The sequence below is a fragment of the Cavia porcellus genome, unplaced genomic scaffold (genome assembly GCF_034190915.1).
Source record: "Cavia porcellus strain 051 isolate PalLab524CR breed Dunkin Hartley unplaced genomic scaffold, mCavPor4.1 scaffold_26, whole genome shotgun sequence".
Classification (NCBI taxonomy): Eukaryota; Metazoa; Chordata; class Mammalia; order Rodentia; family Caviidae; genus Cavia; species Cavia porcellus.
Window position 1 is genome coordinate 24,331,537 of NW_026947509.1, and position 19,060 is coordinate 24,350,596.

The 19,060-nt window shown below is 38.1% G+C and overlaps 2 gene segments (V, D, J or C); both read right to left on the reverse strand.

The window, feature by feature from the left end:
* Positions 1–4,199: 4,199 nt before the first annotated feature.
* LOC101789092 (T cell receptor alpha variable 12-3-like) lies at positions 4,200–4,907 on the reverse strand. The segment is given in 2 exon segments: positions 4,200–4,555; positions 4,746–4,907. Coding segments are annotated over 2 exon segments (408 nt in total).
* Positions 4,908–15,021: 10,114 nt separating this feature from the next.
* LOC101789127 (T cell receptor alpha variable 9-1-like) lies at positions 15,022–15,595 on the reverse strand. The segment is given in 2 exon segments: positions 15,022–15,356; positions 15,501–15,595. Coding segments are annotated over 2 exon segments (381 nt in total).
* Positions 15,596–19,060: the final 3,465 nt, after the last annotated feature.

Below are 19,060 nucleotides of genomic sequence, written 5' to 3' on the forward strand. Positions count from 1 at the left end.
CTAGATATATTTCTGAAAGAATTAAAAACTTTGCACTACAGTGATACATGAATACCCATATGTATAGCAGTATAATTCACAATAGTTAAATGAGAAAAGCCTAGATGCTCATCACTATACGAATGGACAAAGTAACATACATATATTATAAAGTAATATTTAAAGTGATATTGATGTATAATGGAATATTACTCATCCCATATATTTGCAGGATAATGTGTAGATCTGAAAACCAGTAAGTAGAATTATTGTGGTTAAGTAAAATTAACCATATTCTAAAAGTTAATTTTTTCTTTTTTATGAGAAATCTAAAAAGCATATGTAGGTGGATACAGGACAGGAAACCAGAAGATCAAGAAGATGGGCATATAGATGGATACATGGTATGGAATCAGGGCAAGAAGGGGAGAGATGTGAGCAGAAAAATGCAACTGAAATTTCTTAAGACATATTGTCACACATCTTCCCAAAACACACCACACCATTGCATAATGTTAACACACACTGATAAAATACAGTAAAACACAAAACTGAGAATGAAAGACATAAATGCAAAATGAAATGCAAAAGGAGTGAATAAAGAGACAGCATTCTCCAAAGATATACAAAATAAAAAGTTATATTTAAAAGATCTTAAAATCACTAGCCATCATGGAATTGAGACATTACAATGAACTATCAACTTGTAACTGTTAGGGTGGCTTCCAAAAGGAAAAGAAAATATCTCTGCAGATTTTAGAAATAAACCCTACTATACATGAGGTATGGCTGAAAATTATACAGAATGTATAAAATTTTAAAATATAGTAAAAGATACACTGCTATTAATTAACCGCCCTCAGAATATCCTCCCTCACTTCAAACATTCTTATCCTGTAGTTCTTCCCATTTCCTGAAGCAGTTCTAGAAGTACTCTCTAATGAATATCTTCGTATGCACCAGTGCAGCTTCCTCAATATTGGGAACTAAAGAGTATACCTTTAGTGGTCATTGTGGCTTGGGGGAAAGAGCCAAAAGCCATACACTACCAGATCCTGTGCAGACATGGATGAGGACACATCGTAATATCATACCAACCTGCCTTTCTGTTAGAGGACACTTGGTTGCAGAATTCACCATGTATTTGTGACATCTCATAAAGATAGTCACAGAAAAGGACTTCCAGAACTGCTTTGGAAAGTGACAACCATAGGACAAACATGCTCCAAGAAAGGAAGGGGACTCATGTTAATATATTGTACTGTAAAAACTTTTTATTTAAATATCAACTGTGTATGTCAATCATATCTTATTGTTTGAAGAGTACAAAATTTTAGTTACACAAATGAGTAAGTTCTAGAGACTTACTGTGCAACATCATGCCTGTGGTTTGAAATATTGAAATATAAACTCAGAGTTTTGTTAAAACAGTAGATTTCATGTTAAATATCCTCACTACAATATTACAAATCTTGTTCCTAATATTTGAAGACACAAGTTTAAAAAAAATGGGGCTAATTAGTGAACAAACATGCTGTCACAAAAACTCCAAAAAATGAAAATTTACCAAATTAAATATAAATAAGTAGCATACCAAGAAGGAACCAGAGATGTCCACAGGCAAAGAGATCTATGTGAGAAGTCTTTGATTTAACAGGAGAGAAGTAGGTCCACGCTGAATACTATCTTTGAACGCTGACTCTATATCCTCTTTTTAAATCAGAAATAGGGCTAGTTTTCTTAAGATGGTGTCTCACAATATTGCCTAGACCAGATTGATAATCCTGGGCTCAAACAATCCTCTGATCCAGTTTCCAAGAAGGTGGGATATGGGGATATTATTTTAAACTATTTACAGTTCTACTGTGATAGTTCTAGAGATACATTTATTATCATTCAAGTCCTTAAGGAACCTCACTGAAAATGGTTCCACAATTTAAATATCTTGATTCTAACACAACTTTCTTTGTTTCTGTCTTCCAAATACCAAAAAAGGATGTTTTGTTTTACTGACTTGGAAATATTACACAGGATGAATTTGAAGCAAATTCTGATTGGTTTGTATCACTTAGTGGTTATCTGAACAAAACTGAACACAAATCTTAATTCTCCATTTCCAAGATTTTCTGACACCTTGGACTACATATGAAATATGATATCACAATATCAGTTTCATAACAAGCATGGCTTTTGATTTATGTACGTAATTCAGCTTAATACATTGTTATGGCTTGTGTCTAGATGTCCCCACAAAGCCTAATGTAGTCATAGGTGGGCTTTTTCAGAGGTGGCTGCATCTAGAGCATGTACTGCTGGAATTAAGGGCGTATGATTACTAAATCAGCACACGGATTAGCTTGGCACCACTTTATGCCCAATAGACTAGAAAGAGTATAAAAGGGGCAGAAAGATGCTGTTAAACTCACTCACCTCTTATTGTCTTTGCTGTCTTTCACTGCCATGAACTCTTGCCTCTCTGCCATGTGTCACCCTGCCTTGGAGACAGCCAACTATGGACTGAAATCTCTACAAACTGTGAGCTAAAGCTTTCCTCCTTAATTTTGGGTGTTGGACATAATTGTCTGAGCAGTAAGAGAAAAGAAACTACGACATATATGTTATGTATAATTTCTCTCAGACCAGAGATACTTTTTTCCTGGACTTGGTGAAGTATCAGGACAAATCTATAGTGTTAGTAATCAAGGCAAAAAGATATGCATATTGTAAGAGTAGTTTAGCATTTAGCCTGTATATAGGCAGCTAGCACAAGACAGCACCTAAGAACCAGTCTGGATGGATAGCTGTGCAAAGGAAACAGCACATACACAAGTCAAATAGATTACTAAGCTTAGGAATGTAAAGTAGAGAAGTGAGCACTGTAACAGAACCCTTCCTCCCTGGGACTTTGTTCTTCCTATTTACATAATGAGAATGGAAAAAGAGCACACTATCAGTGCAGAACCACAGCTTGCTCTGTTTCTGTGCAGGTTAGGTTAGACATGGCAGCCCATATCCACATTCTACAGGCTGAGCCAAACACAGCTTGATGTGTTACGGCTTTTTCCTTCTTTCTTATACTTCCAATAACTGCTCCTTCTAACGGCCTCCTTTGTGATTTCTTTGGCTTCCTGAGATACCAACCTAGCTTGGACAGTATTGATGGGATCTTCAGTGTTTCCAAAACTCCTCGCCATTTCCCCAGACTCTCAATCACGTGTGGTCAGTGACAGCCGATCCATACTGACCTTTAGCCCTGCCAACAACCACTTTTGGTTTCTGGAACTCTTCTAGACACCTATTCAGAAATCCTTCTCAAAACTCTGAATTCTGTGCACCCATGTTCTACACTGAGAGGGGGCTCCCTAAGGTTCCCCACATCTCCACGCCACACTCCAGGGCAAAGGAATTGTGTTGTAGGCCAGAAACTCTGAGACCTACTCAACCTGTCCTCAAGAACACCAGCAAAGGCCTTCTCTGGTCTTTGATCTCTGCAATAATTTGAGGTGCTTAGTTTTACCAGCCCTTGCTCTCTGACTTTAGTCTTTCCTTCCTCCCACTCAGTGTGTCCTTATCTAATCTGGGGCGGGGGCAGTTGAAAGTGGAAATAAAGTAAAAGAGATATAAAAAAATTTATGATTCAAAACTCTTTGAAAGGAAACTTTTTCATGTCTTCTTTCTCCTCTTTGCATTTTTATTTTACTGAATGTAGTACATCAAACATCCTGAAAAACTGAATTGAAAAGATCAAGATGTTTTTAAAAGATTGTGTGGCAGTACCTGCTAATGTTTTCCTTCATATAAACTAATCCCCTTCAGTAAAGTTCTCATATAAAACTAGAGTGGACATTAGGACATATGCATTAAATATGTACACCTTTGGTACATGTATCACTCATATATCAATTTTTAAACAAGAAAAAAAAGTATTTGGACTACTGGCTGTTTACAGCATCATTTATGTATGTTTTTGGAATACACTTGTATTCAATCTCAGCAAGATGTATATATTAAATACATGTACACTTTGTACATATGTCAGTAAAATTTTTAACTGGAGTGGACACAAAAATCTATAAAAATATTACTACCTAATATTTACTATCCTCTTATTTTCAAAATTGCTTAAATACTTCCCAGGCCCATTAAGTCATTCCTGCAATTGTCCTCAATTCCCTTGGAATCTGGAGCAGAAACAGAAACTCCCCACCCTGGGATCCTGATCACTCAAGCCTGCTGAGGCCCCTGTGGTTCTGGTGCAGGCTGCAGGTGCCTGGGGAGCACTGTGTGCTCAGTGCACAGAAGTAGGCAGCTGAGTCGCGATGCTGGGAGCTTTGGATGTGCAGGGAGAAATGCCGGCTGGCTGTGCTGAGCTGCGCTGTGAATCTTCCTTCTTTTTTGTCCCCACTGGAGTATATGGATACCAGCAGCTCGGGGCCTTTCCCAGGGTACTGTCGGTACCACCCGAAGTTCTGAGAAGCACTGTTGCTGTAAGTACAGTTAAAATGGGCGCTGTCTCCCTCTGGAACACGGAGGAAATCAGGACTCTGCTCCACCTCCTTTTGCTGGCTGCTTACCCCTGTGCAAAGAGACAACAGGCAGACAAAGAAGATTGATTGGGTTTGGAGTGATTGCTCTCCAGAATGAGAGCTCCTATTTCATGGGCCTTTAATGCTCCTTCATACTAAGTGAAAATCATTCATGTTTCTTCTCACAAGCCTGGAATATACGACTGCACACACTGTACATCTGTTCCCACAGAAGCTCACCATTCCACTGTAGCCACAAAATCACTAGTACAACAGTCAAGGATTCCATCATGTTTTCCTCCCTGGTTCAATGAGGATCTCAGATTTTAAATCCTAAAAGAACATGTCTTGTTCAAATGTCTCTGGCTAAACAGACTCTGTTCTCCCAGTGAGAAAGGCATTGCTTTTATCATCCCTGCTTCACAAGTCCTTCCCCCGCCCTCTCTTTTCACTTTCACACACACTCACTCCATATGGGCACTGGAAAATAGTCCTTCTGGTCCCTGAGAAGACACTGCCATCTTGTGGATCTAGCGCAGTGATCAAAGCAATGTCAAGATGCAGACACTTGTTATATCAACAGTTAAATGCAAAAATTTGATACTCTGATGAAATTAAAAGTTTAATAAACATTTCCATACCAAGCCACATGTGTGGAATGTGTATGTGTGTGTGTATTTTGTATCCAGTGGCAACTGTCTCCTGAGTAAGAGTACTTATTTCAGAGGATCACTTTGCTGCACTGAAAAATCATTCACATTTCTATTGTACAAAGCTATGTGTGATTTGAGGAACATTTTATATTGCACAGCTCTTCTTTTATTTATTTTATTTTATTTTATTTTAAGACCATTAAATCAAGGAAAATATAACAGAATAAAAATCAATCAAAACTAAACCAGCATAAGTGACACAGGACTTCACACCTTAGGAAACCAACAATAGTTTCCATAATGCCATTTGTTGCCTCCAAATAGCTACAAATGCTTTCACACATAGTAAAAATAGAGCATAGTAGGACAGAATAAAAACAATAAAGGCCAAACAGTGAATGCTGTAAAGGGCTTCAAAACAAGCACTAGTAAATCCAAAATGGCTACCATACTGTCTTGTTATCTTTCAGATAGCTACTCCTGCCTTAAGATTTAACATAATCAAGCAAAACAAAAGAGAATAAAACCATCCCAGCAATACAATGAAAACTATATGGTTTCCCAGCAGGGATCCCTTCTTGGTGATCTCTGCCCCTCAGCAGTCTAAGAGTGGCTCGGACTCACTCACAGAGAGAGGCTTGGGTGTGGCTGTGTCCACACCACAGCAGCCAGCACATTGCACAGCTCTTCTACGTGTCAGCTTAGGTACCCTGTCCAATTCTCTCATCACCAATTTTTAAACCAGTTTCTTATAGTTGGAAAGAATCCTGTCAAAACATAATATCTTCATATCTCGTTTAAAAAACATGGTTCCAGCTCACGGTCTTGGATATGCTTATATTTTTTATCAAGATTGGAAAGCAGATGAACTTGTAGCAGTACTACTGAAACATCCAAGGCCAATATCTTACCTGAGATTCGGAATAACCTATTAGCTGGGAGCCTTGATAAACATTGAAGAGAAAGCTGTAAACATTCCCAAGTGCAGCAACACAGGATACACATTCTCTCATTTCAAAAGAGAGAAATGAGAGGGCATAAAGGAACCGAATGAAAATAACACTGAAATACAGAAGGGGGAACATTACATGCTGTGGCTTCATGTGCTGCTGTGAGATGTGAGCATCAAAGGGCTCCTGGCCCTGCTCCTGTGGCTTTGCTGATGGCCTCTTCCTTGAGGTGGCTCCACGCATTACCTCAGCTTGCCTCAGTAGATGATCCGCATTCCTGACCTCTTCAACCTCCCACTTCAGCTTTTTTGTTTTATTCTTACAGCTTCACATACTACCCTCTCATATGGTTGTGACAAGGGCAATGATCCTGACACATATTTATTCCTGGGTTCTCAGAACTGCTACTGAAATCTAACTGTGAACATTTATGACCCCATAATTAATTTTAAGCATTCAGCATGCTTAAAAAACCACCACCATGAGAATAATACCAAGATCTTCCACTAGATTAAGCAGTAGCGAGGCCTCCTTGGACCATGGTGCAGTAACCTCAGAATGCCTGGATGACAGCCTAATGAAATGAGTCTTAAGAAACCCATTTCTTGGATGGCACTTCTTATTGAAATTAGTATCTTGAGAAACTTTTTAATTGGCAGTAATTTACAATTAAACTGTCATAGGTCCTTACAATTACTTGATTTTTAAGTTACTTTTATAATTTCTAACATCTTTAGTTGCCACAACCCATGCAGCCAGCAGAATCCTGACAGGGGTGACAGGAGATTAAGAAAAAACTAGAAGAAGCACTAAAAGAAAAGACAGAATAGGTGGCATCCGGCCTTTCTGATAGAGAGGCAGAAACAACCAGCACACTCCATGTCCTTGTGTGCACCCAGTGAAAAGAAGGATGCACTCAACAGAGCCAGAAGTGCAAAGTCCCGGACTTTTGCTGAGAACCATGAAAGTGTTTCTTAGAGCCTTCTGCACTACAGTTAAGAAGAAAGAATACCAACCCAGACCCCTATTGGGTTGGCTTTGCTCTAGTCCAACAACTTGTCCACATGGTTTGCCTCTGGTGCTCCATGTTCTCAGGGCTGGCCTGAATCTGTGGCCAGTCTCCAGTTCTGCCATGTCCCACATTTAGTTATTTGTTTATTGTTTTTCTTTTGAAGTCATTTCCTTAAGACTCAGTACCTTCTGACTGAATGTGATGAGCTGGTTGGGAAGAGAAGGCTGAGATCTTGAGTGGAGCTAAGTATTTGATGAGCCTATTGAGCACAAATGGTGGGGGGGGATCTGTATCCACAAAAAAGGCCAGAGTGAAGACTGTTCTATGTAATGAAGCAGAATTCACACACTGTCAGATCATTGGATTGGTGATGAGAGGAATGAACAACTAGAATGAAAGAAAGACCAAGTGGAGGGAGGAAAAAAGGCATCTTGCTAGGGGCTGGATGGAGAGCCACTGGGAGAAATCAGATCAGATGCTAGAATTTGACAACATGGATAGGGCCAGACGATTGGATAATGATTTTTATTAAGCAAGGCGGTAACCGAAGGGCAAAATAAAACTAGGGAAGAGGAAGGAAAAGTGCAGGTGGAGAACTGAAACCCGACAATCTCCCTGAGACCTGATCTGCACTGTACTAGGCTCACCCGGACGATCCAAAGTCATACTGAGACCACAGCTGCCAATGATGGGAGTTGGCAGATCCCAGTTTCTTAACAGGAGGATGCAGCACAGTGAGCAGTGAATCCAAGGGGAAGAGCTTTATTGGCTCTCCATGAGTGCAAGAAATTGAGTCCCGGGGACTCATGAAGCAGCCAGAAACACCTGACCACACTGGAGGAGACACAGTAGGAGCATACATCTGGGCACCAAAGCCGGGCCCTGTGCAGTTTTCTGACCGATCTACACTGTGCTGGGAGCTCAGTGAAGACACACCATGCAGTGTGAAGTGAAAACAAGAGGAAGAACTGCATTGATTCCTGGTGAGTGCTAGGGATTGGGTCCTGTGGCTGCTATCGCTGGCTGGAGGACATCTTGGAGTTGGACAGAGCCCAGCACCATGGTGACATCAGTGAGCAACCCCTGGCACAGTGAGAACTGAAGGGATCTGCTGGGGCTGAGCCATGCCTCTGGTTGGGACCCAATAAGCAGGTACAAAAATGTCACAACTCTGTGCCCTCCACAGATACAGCCTAACTTGTGGATTGACTGGCTCAGGGGCTCGAGGCTAGCCTGCACCATCCCTGAAATCCTGCATACCTCAGATAACAGCAAACTGAGGAAAGCAGCAAAACGCCAGTCAGCACATTTTAGAAAGACTCTAAGCAATATGGAGAGGGCCAGAGACCCCCAGGAGAAACCAGCCTGAAAGAAACCAGAGACATGACAATAGATAGAAATTAAAAAAAAAAAAAAAAAAACCTCCAGCTGCTGAACCTGGGAAAATAAGCCCAGGAGAAGTAAATACAAAAGAGAACCAGTGCAGTAACCATCCAGTACTACACACAGCAACAGCAGACATAAAGAAATACCTGTATGGCCTCATAGATGAATTTAAAATTGTACTTCTGATCCAAGTGAGGCAAGATATAAAAAGATTAATTAAAGCAATGATAAGCCCTTACCAAGAGAATACAGATGATAGAACAGAGGAAGTCAGAAAAGAAAGAGAAACCGCTGATGAAGAATTCAAACATAATCTAGAATACATGAAACAGATCCAAAGAGATTACAGGAAAATAAAAACTCCATTGAAAACTGGCACAATGCCTTGACAGAAACTAAAGTTAGCCTTTTGAAACTTGAAGAGAGATTTATGATACATGATTGCAAAAGAAAAGATCTCTTAAAAATAACGAGGAACCAGAAAGAAACAATTCAAAGGCTAGAAGACAAAAAAAGGACATATAACTTAAGAATACAACACGTGAGCGAAGAAGCAGGAGTAAACAAAAATGAACTACAAAGACTATTCACAAATATAATAAAGGAAAACCTCCCAAGCATAGTAAAAAGAAATGATACCCAGATAAATGAGACATACAGAACTCCAGCCATCTACAACCAAAACAGATCTACACCCAGACATATAATAATCAGGATTCCAGAAATCTACCAAAAGAACAGAATATTAAAAGTAGCCAGGGAAAAGAAGCAGATTGCCTATAATGGAAAAATTATCAAAATAACAACATACTTATCAACACAAACTCTCAAATCAAGAAGAGCCTGGGGGGAAAGAGTCCAAGCCCTGAAAGAAAATAATCTGCAACCAAGGAACCAGAAAGAAATAATTCAAAGGCTAGAAGATGACAAAAGGATATATAACTTAAGAATAAAGCATGTGAGCAAAGTCTGGTTTGTTAGACTGTGGTTTTGCCCTGGCTGATTTTATTTGAATTCGGTATGCTTGATAGTATTAAGTCTAAGAGTAGAGGCAGCTACTCTGAAGATGACAAGATGTAAAAGATACCTATACCATTTTTGATTATTAACCACTCTCAAGTCCTACAATGTCTTCAAAGTTGTGTTTTTATGAAAATAGCTATGTAATACTATGCTTAACTGTATTAAGCCTGAGGATGTGGACAAGGCTATTGAAAATAACAAGAGAAAGCATAGTAACTATGGCAGATCACCTAATATTGAGGTCTTATGTGTCTTTTTCATTACAAGTTTTTCTGGGAATTTATTTTGTTGTCTTCTCATGTTTTTCCCTATAATACAGAGAGGATAGATATACATGTAGCAATTCACACACGGTGAGTTGAAACTATTTACTGGAACAGATTATATAATGCACGGTGTAATGAACAGGTACTCCGAAGAAAAACAGATCCTAAGAAACCCAATGCTAATTCTGTAACATTATGATATAAAATCTAGCAATACTATTATTCACTGTTCAGAGTGATAATAGTCTGGTCTCTTAAGTTCAATTTCAGCATATGTAAAGATAAGGACAGGTACTATGAAGAGAATGAGAGACATTATAGTACTCATTATTGACTTCCCCAATGTTAGGTCTTGAAGAACTAAAAAGCTTTCATCATCCTATCATCCTGTAATGATTTGATTAGTTCTACAATATGCAGTATGTATTAAGTGTGTGTGAAAATGGGGACAACTTTTTGGGAAAAAAAAGATAGACAGTGAAGACTCCAGTGGACTTGCTTTGAAATCCATATTTTTTAAAATTGTTTCTTTATGAACCATTTTGTTCTATTTTGATATGTTTAATCTTACCCTCTTTAAGATAAAAAAGTATGTGGATGGATAACCATATTCCTAAGTTTTTATTGGATCTTTGAGCAGAACTGTTGGCAGCGTCAGTATTTGAATGTCACTTTGTATGCTTTAATTTTGTTACCTGCACAACTATTTCTAAGATGACAATATGTAACTTATCAACTAGTGATTTCATACTTTTTATTTTTCTATAGTTCTGTATTATTTCTACCCTTTTTTCCTTCTGATTTTTTTTCTTTAAATAAAATAAAGAAGAAAAGAAAGAACAAGCGACATTCATTTATTCATCCATGAATTAGGCCATTCAACAGACATTTATGAACTGACTCCTGCAAGGTAATCACTAGTCTAGCTACGAAGAATAACTCCTTGAACATAAGTACGCAATAGCTCTGATATCATAAAATTTGTATTCTCATTAGCGAAATAGTTAACATAATGACACATACATCAGCAGGAAAGTTTCATGTTATTGTTTTCACTATGAGAGAAATAACCAGGCTCTGTGGTAGAGTTAGGGGAGTACTATGGATAGGCACTTCAGGCAGAAAGATCAAAGTAAGAGAATTTTCCTACAGTGGTGCTACATGACCTGAGATCTGAAGCGAGAAAATGAATTAAACTGGCCAAAATGGGAGGCAGGACCAGAAAGGAGTTAGGACCCGATATGGAAGTTTCAACCAGGTTCAAATTAGGTAGGCCTTGCATAACATAGCCTGCAGTTTGCATTTTATTCTAGGAGCAGCAGGAAGCCATTGCTTCAGTCAAGTATAGACAGCTTCATATTTATACTCTAAAAACTCTTTTTGAGATTGCTGCTTCTCTAGCTGTTAAGTGATGCTTGTTTCTTGGGAGATCATCAATGTGAAGACTTGAGTTTAGGAGTCAGGAGACCTGGAAGTTTTGTACAGGTTCGAAGGCTACTTTTCTTCATTCTGAGGAGTGAACCATTGATACTTCAAAAGCAAATTGGCTGCTGGGAAGATAATACAGACTACAATAGTGCTTTCCAAACACTGTAATATAGTTTCCTGTAGGAAAAGTGACTTCACATGTGGCAGACTGATGTTTTCTAGTCCTGGTTGGTTTACTTATTTTTCACCTAAGGTTAATAGAAAGCACAATTAGAATACTGTGAAATTTCTGGCTTAGCAAAATAAAACCTACCTAAATAATAAATGAAATACTGTGAAATTAGCACTGTTGTATGATGCTGTTGAAATCAGTTTTAGTGAAAAATATCTTCAAGGAAATTTGATGCTCAGTTTCCTGTGATTTTTTTCACATTCAAGCAAATTTTCTTGCATTAAAATTATGACAATGATGCTCATAAAATTATTGTCCCTAAATTTGATAATTAGGAACAATAGCAAATGTGATTATTTTAGGCTCTACGTTTAAGTAAGCAATCATTTAAAATTATTTCTCTCAGAAGGTTTCCTAGCATAGAAATACCTAAATAAAACATGTAAGAAGACACAAAATAAAAATATACTAAATACTAAATACACGAGAAGCACTTTTCATAAAATTACACAGGTATACACGTATATATGTACATATATCCAAACACTTTAACCTGTGTTTTGTCACTTGACAATCTATCCAGCCTATGCAGATTAAAAGAGGTTTATTTGGCTGCACTGTCAGAAGTTTCAGTTGTGCTTGGCTGGTTCCAAGACAGGACAACAGGACAGCACAGTAGAGAAAAGCTGTTTACATCATAGAAGCCAGAGAGCAGAGAGGAAAGAGCCAGGGAGGAAGACATAGGCCCTAGAGAAGGAGCAAAGAGTCCAAACCTGTGATCTAGCCAGCCACACCAAGAAGGGCTCTTTGTTGATCTCCTAGGGAGCTCTCATGCCAATCAAGTTAGCAATCAAGGTTAAACATAACAACATTTTGTAAAAAGTAAGTGTTACTACGAAATTCAGTGAGAATCTATGTTTATCTGACACTTTACATCTTTTAATCTATCCAAATAAACATATATAAATAATAAATAAAAGCTTAATGTGGTTTATAGTTACAACACACAACTCCTTCAGACTCTGAATTCTATTCTGGGTCTTTCATGGCAAAATCAATTGCCAAGGGGCCAGAATACATAGGTTCTACTACTGGTTTCAATTTGTATAAGCCATGCTTTAAAGAAGTCCCATTCTGTCTGTAGAACCTATTTCTGCTAACAGTTAAGTGAGGGACTTGGGCTGGATCAGTCTTTCCCATACTAAAATTGATGCAGAAGGTCACGTCAAGTAGTACAAAGATCAGTTTTCTATTCCTAACCCTAATCATAATCCTGACCCTAACCCTTATATTATACATATATATTAATTATTGTAATTTGTGCATATGTAAGAAAACATATAACTAGCACATCAAACATATGTTTTCGTAAAAAATGTGAGTTAAAACAGGGATAAGTTATAAAGTAATTTTAAAGTCTACTTAATATCAAATTAAATAATGGCATCGGTGGCACACAGATAGAAATACACTATGATGGTGAAGAACAAACATGTACAGTGCCACTGGGGAAAGCTCAGCCTGAACCAGCAAGGGTCTGTCCCCTTACAGAAAGTCACATAGTGGGAAGACTCTGTGGGTAAATATGCCCAGGACCAGCACATGCTACCCTAAGGAAAGAAAAATAACTAACTAAAAGAACTTGAATTCCATATAAATTCAGAGGCACAATATACAGGTTATGGTATCTAAGTCTCTACTGCTTGGAGATCAAGGATGTAAAGAAAACTCCCTCTAAAAGTGCAGAAACTCCTTTCTAGCTCCACAAGCCAGGCCTATGCAGGTTGTGGTGCAACCATAGGTGCTGGAGACACTGGGCTGTGGAAAAGAGGAGCAGATGATGGATGAATCTACATCCTAAGAGGATGTAGGAATGCTGGGTAACTTCTTCCAAGCAGTTCTTTAAAAGTTTCTCTTAATCCATTGAAAAGAAAGGTTTCTGCTAATATTGTCTGGAGAAATTTTTATGTCCATATCTTATACTGTGAATAAATACCCTAAAGATAACAATACTCTATGTACTAATTATTGGTATTCTATTGTCTTGTTATAAAATATTGTTTTACTTTTTCCCATAAAATAACAAATACTTCCTATAAAAAAATTTGCCTTTGAAGGCAAGATCTGAGACAAGAGCAAAAAAACAGAGGTTAAAAGAACACAACTTAAAGTAAGATAAAAAGAAAACCTGGAAAGAAAGAAAAACAAAATACCAAAAAGAAATGAATTATAACTGCAGAAAAGAAAGAAACTGGAATGAAAAGATTCTATAACCTGAGATAGCAGAGGATAATGAAGCTGAGTCTGAATAACAGCTTTCACATTTGTATCACTGGCCCTTATACCTCCATTATTTAATCAATTGGAATATCTTATTAATTATTCATAATGGCGTGTTACAATTCAAATGGGTAAACCACAGCATCAAAATTATATGTGATCATTGTATGCCTCAGAAAAAAGAATGCTGGATCAGGGAGGTTCTGACAGTATTGTAACAGTACTGTCTAAGAACTTAGCATTTCTTTTAAAGATTTTCATGGATTTTACTGTGTCTAACACCAAGAATCTCAGAACATGACTGTGTTTGAAGATAGGACCTTTAAGGAAGTATTAAGATAAAGCGAGGTTATATAAGTTGACCCCACTTCAGTATCATTGCTATTTTCAGAATAAGAGGAAATTTGGAAACAGGTAAGAATACAACCCCACAAGGACCAGATGAGGACTCGGGGAGGAGGTAGCCAACTGCAAGCCCAGCAGAGAGGCCTCAGGAAAAACTAGCCCAGTCAACCCTTGATTTTGGACTTACTGCTCTCAGAACTGTGAGAAAATAAATTTATATTTAAGCCATCAGCTGTGATGCTTTCCTATGGCACCCCTAAAAACCCAGTTTATTCACCCTATAAATCTAATTGCCCATCGATCCCAGATAATGTCTTCATGATAGAAAGCCAACACAGGAAGAAATCACGGGGGATGGGAAGTCTCCAGTTTTGGATCAAAGTAACCCATTTTGGAGAACCTCTTTGTATTTACATCATGGGATTTCCCCATTAGACTAGGAAATGTCCCATCATTTCTTCCAAAGATATGACCCATGTAGGATCCTCTCTGTCTCCCTTTCCCTTACATTTCTTTCTTTTATTATCAATCAATTATTTCTTGGGATGAGGCTTCACTCAGAATCATCCCCCTCTTGCCCCAATTTAGGGGAGGACATGCAGTGTCTGTATTCTCACATGCCACAGTGGTGTCTCTATGTAAAACATTTCCCTGAGTGACTTGGACCAAGGTCAAGAGGACAGAATTATGTGTGAGGATGAACACACAAACCATTTTACTCATTCTAAGCTTTTGTGCCTCTAAAATTTTGTGTCTCACAAATTTCTGGCATAGCTGAGGAACTAGTGTGACAAATTGTTTTCTCTTGCACTATTTGAGCATCTCGTGTGGGGCACATTTACTTCTTCCAGTGTATTCTCGCCATTGATTTGGATGGTTTTTACACAACCACAGACCTGGTGCTGGGTGGCAGGAGGTAAATATAATAGACTACTTCCTAGTCCCCAAACTGCAGTGGTTCCCAGAGAGAAACCCTCAGCACTAAGGCCCCTGGCTGCTGCTCAGAGTTTGTGCTCAGCTCCCCATGCAGTTCCTGCCACTGTGTCACTCAGAGCACAGTAGTACACAGCCGAGTCTGACTCTTTCACCGAGGCTTTCTCCAAGTGGAAGGAGCCAGTTGCTTTATCATATGTGGCTTCAAATTCTTTGTTTCTTCCCTGCTCGTTGGCTGTCCTGGCTTTCAAGAGAAGCTGTAGACCTTCTCCAGGATACTGGACATACCAGAATAGATTCGGATACTGTGTGTTCTCATAGGAACAATCCACAGTTAAGGAATCTCTTTCAAAGAGGGTCATTCGGTCTTCTGTCTGGATCACTGAGTCTCCACTGACTGCTCCTAAAAACAGAGTAAAGTGATATCAAGTCTGTGCAGCCCACCTTGGTCAACACATGGCTTCTGCCTCAAAGAGAAAATCACGGTTAAAACTTGCATCAACAACATGAAACAATAAGGTTAAGTTTAGTGTGCCAGTTTACTTACCAGTCACTAAGAAGAGCACAGTCACTGGTCCTGGAGAACAGTGCATTTTCAGAGACTCCAGAGTCCCTGAATCCTGACTTCTCAATGTGAAGAAAGTTTTGTATCACTGAAAAATGAACATAACTCAGAAGTAAACCAGGAAAGTGTGTGTGTGTGTGTGTGTGTGTGTGTACACACGTGCACATGTTAGGTAGCTGCACCCCCTTGTGGGTAAGACACTAAATGTAGCTGATTACTAACCTGTTCTTTGAAGTCTGTGCTGTGTTTCCATCCCTGACTTTTTTCTCAGACAACTTGCAACTTTCGGGTGGGCCTATATAATTCTAAAGGATAGTTGGTATTTTTCATAAGCTTATTTGTACCCTACACATCAGCAGTATGGAAACTCCATCATGCCACAATATTTATAAGAAGAATTTATTTTACTTTTTCTTATTGAGCCATTTAGGTAACCCTGGGATCCACTAGAAATCAAATAAGCAAGTTTTAGGATGAAATCAGGAGACTATAATAAGTTTAGTAATCTGCAAGTGAGGTTAGATGCTGCAGAATAAATCTTTTCTCATTATACTATTCCAACACAGGGGAAAGTTTAAGAAATCAAGCAGCAGCTAACAAATATTTCTTAAATTTACACGTGAATTATCTTTTGTTGATGACGTGCAACTATTTAAAATATACTGCTTCACATTTAAGGCCCTGATTTATAGCAGGTGAAATATAATAAAAGCATCTAAAGGAAAAAATGAAATTTTGTATCATATATATATATATATATAACTTAAAAACTGAAAAATAGCTGAGAATGTAGCTTAGTGGTAGAGTGGTGACCAGAGTGGATGAACTCTCAGTTCCCAGAAGTGCAATGAAAAGCTATATATGTATATCTCATTAAAATTGTTTAATCCCCTGTACAATCATCTGGCATTGGTTTCCTGTGTCCCAGGATAACAAAAATGCCAAGATAAAATGAGTGCCTTTTTTAACTCACTTCTTTATTGCAAGCGGCTTCAAAATTAGTCCTCTGATCCTAAACATTTCCTGGAAATTTTGGCTTAAATGTGTCTTCTACATATGTCCATCTGCTGACTGTACTGGTCAATACAAAATAATAAAATCGCTCTCATTATAGAAGATGATACTGTCAAATATGAATTTTCCTCAAAACCAAGAAATGAACCACATCATAAACTTCTAAAATTTGTAGAAACATATCTGCTGATATGGAGAAGCATCTCATGGAAATATGGCAGCTCTTTGTTTATAAAATTTAGTTAGGAATTAAAGTAAAAATGCATCTCTGGGAATATCTCCTACTACTGATAAAACCAAATCTTCAAATGAAATACATCACACTCTTATGTGTAATCATGATACTTTCTGCCTGGTGTGAGAAATTAAAAGAGTAAATTGTTTAAAAGAAAAAGGAAAGTAGGATGGGAAAAGGGATAAAGGAGTGAAAAATACAAGTTAGTTAACTATTAGCGCCTTTTCGTTCATAGAAAAGGAAGGATTGTGCCAATATCGAATGGAGAATTTTTATGCCCATATCTTGTACTCTGAGTCACTACTTTAAAATAATAGTATGCAATGTATTAACTCTTGTTATTCTCCTGTCATATTGTTATGACACTTTGTTTTACCTGTTTTCCATCGAATAAAAATAAAAAAATAAGATACGGTGTGTGGTATCAGTCAGCCTTACTTACGTTTTTCCAAATACACAGACATTGCTAAAAGAAAGAAATTCTTTTTGCACTGAGTTGCTTTGGTACCTGGTTGTGCATCGATTGACCAAATAAGTGTGCTTCTGTTTCTATATTCTGTTCCACTGATTTATTTTCCTTTGTTTACCAGAATACCATAGTCACACTTATTTATTTTCCTATCTTTACCACAGTATCCTACTACACTGATTGTACTATCACTGTAGTCAGGAAATCAGCATAATGTGTATAATCTCTCTTTGTTCTTCTTAAATTTTATCTCTGCAAGTTGTTCAGGAAGAACAGTTTGTCCCTTCATTGTGTGATTTTTGGATAATTTTTTTGATGCCTAAATCTTGTAACTGGAAGAACTACTTCTAAGACAACAATAAGCAATATATTAACTAGTGTTTCCAGCTATTTTTTGAAATTTTTATTATTTCTATCCTTCTTTATTTTGTTTTTGAAAAATGAAAGAAATAAAATGTAAGAATTCACCTAAAAAATAGAACTCTTTAGATTAAAAATAATCATCTCAGAGAGTTGTGATGATTCCACGTGTGGCAGTCTTACCAGGTAGTCTTTGATGACAGCCCTAAGAGAAAAACTGAGATCTGACTTGAGCACTTCTAGAGCCAGCAAGGAAAGGGGCCCTAACCCTCCCAGGGGTAAAGACATTCCCCTCACAGCAGTACCAAAATGACAGGATCCAAACCAAAAACATTTTACTGCTGCTGCTTTTGACCATTGATCACAGAGCAAAAAGGCCACGAAGAACGGAAGAAGCCAAGTGAGAATGAAGAAAGCCTTTTCCCGCCATCACTGTCAGCATTAATCCTTTAGCATAAACGTGTTTTTCAATGTGCTTCCTGGAAAACTCCCTCTGTGTACTCAGGGAAAGCAGAAAAAGAGCTACAGAAAGACGAAGAAGCTAACAGACCAACAGACTGCAGATTGGGGTAGAGAATTTCAGCAGGATATTTTTCAGATTCATACTCAACACTTTTTCTCCCTGTTCCCTTCCATGCTCTGTCAGATCTGTGTACAAAATAAGGCTAAACAGCAGGAAAATCCAAATCTCTCTTTTATAGAGAGTGCAGTATGAAGCTTTCAGATCCTGAGTCCTCTCACAATTGTTCTCTTCCCTTCCCTGATTAATTTTGGCCCACTTCTTTTCCAAAAGGTCAGATTAAACACCGAAGTTTGGAAACTGCTGTCAAACCTCTGAATTTAGATTTTCCCCTGTTGCCTCAGTCAGGACCATACAGGAGCCACAGCAAGCAGCTCATTCTATGTGGCCAGTGCTGAAGGAAAATTGTCCTGGTTGAACCACACAGTTCCCTGAGGAGAGGTTGTCAGGGCATCAGGGACTGTAACAAGCCTTTACTTATTGGTGAATATTAAAGTTAATGTCATACTCTAGAGATGGTACTCAAAATTATGGCAAAAAATAGAGATCTGCTGAAGTATCCAAACTTTGTATTCTTCTTGAAGTAATTGTATACAGTGCTACACACCATACCAGTGTTCTTCTCTCTAAGGACACCCAACATTTTCCTAGGTAACTGAAAAATTATTTTTACACCTCCTAATACTGAAGCACATTACACTTTTCAATTAAGGCACTCATACCTGGGCTCTGATTGTTCAACAAGTGTCTGTGTCCAGTGATTTGGGACGGATATTCCCATGATAGATGTGGACATAGGATTATACCAGACAGGGTACACAATGACCAATCAAGTCTCTATTGTAAAATTCAATCTGTGATCAAAAGCAAAATTGATTCTTGTAGCTGACATTGTTGCTCCCTGTGAGGCACATCCTAAAAATAATATGAAATTCAACATGTTT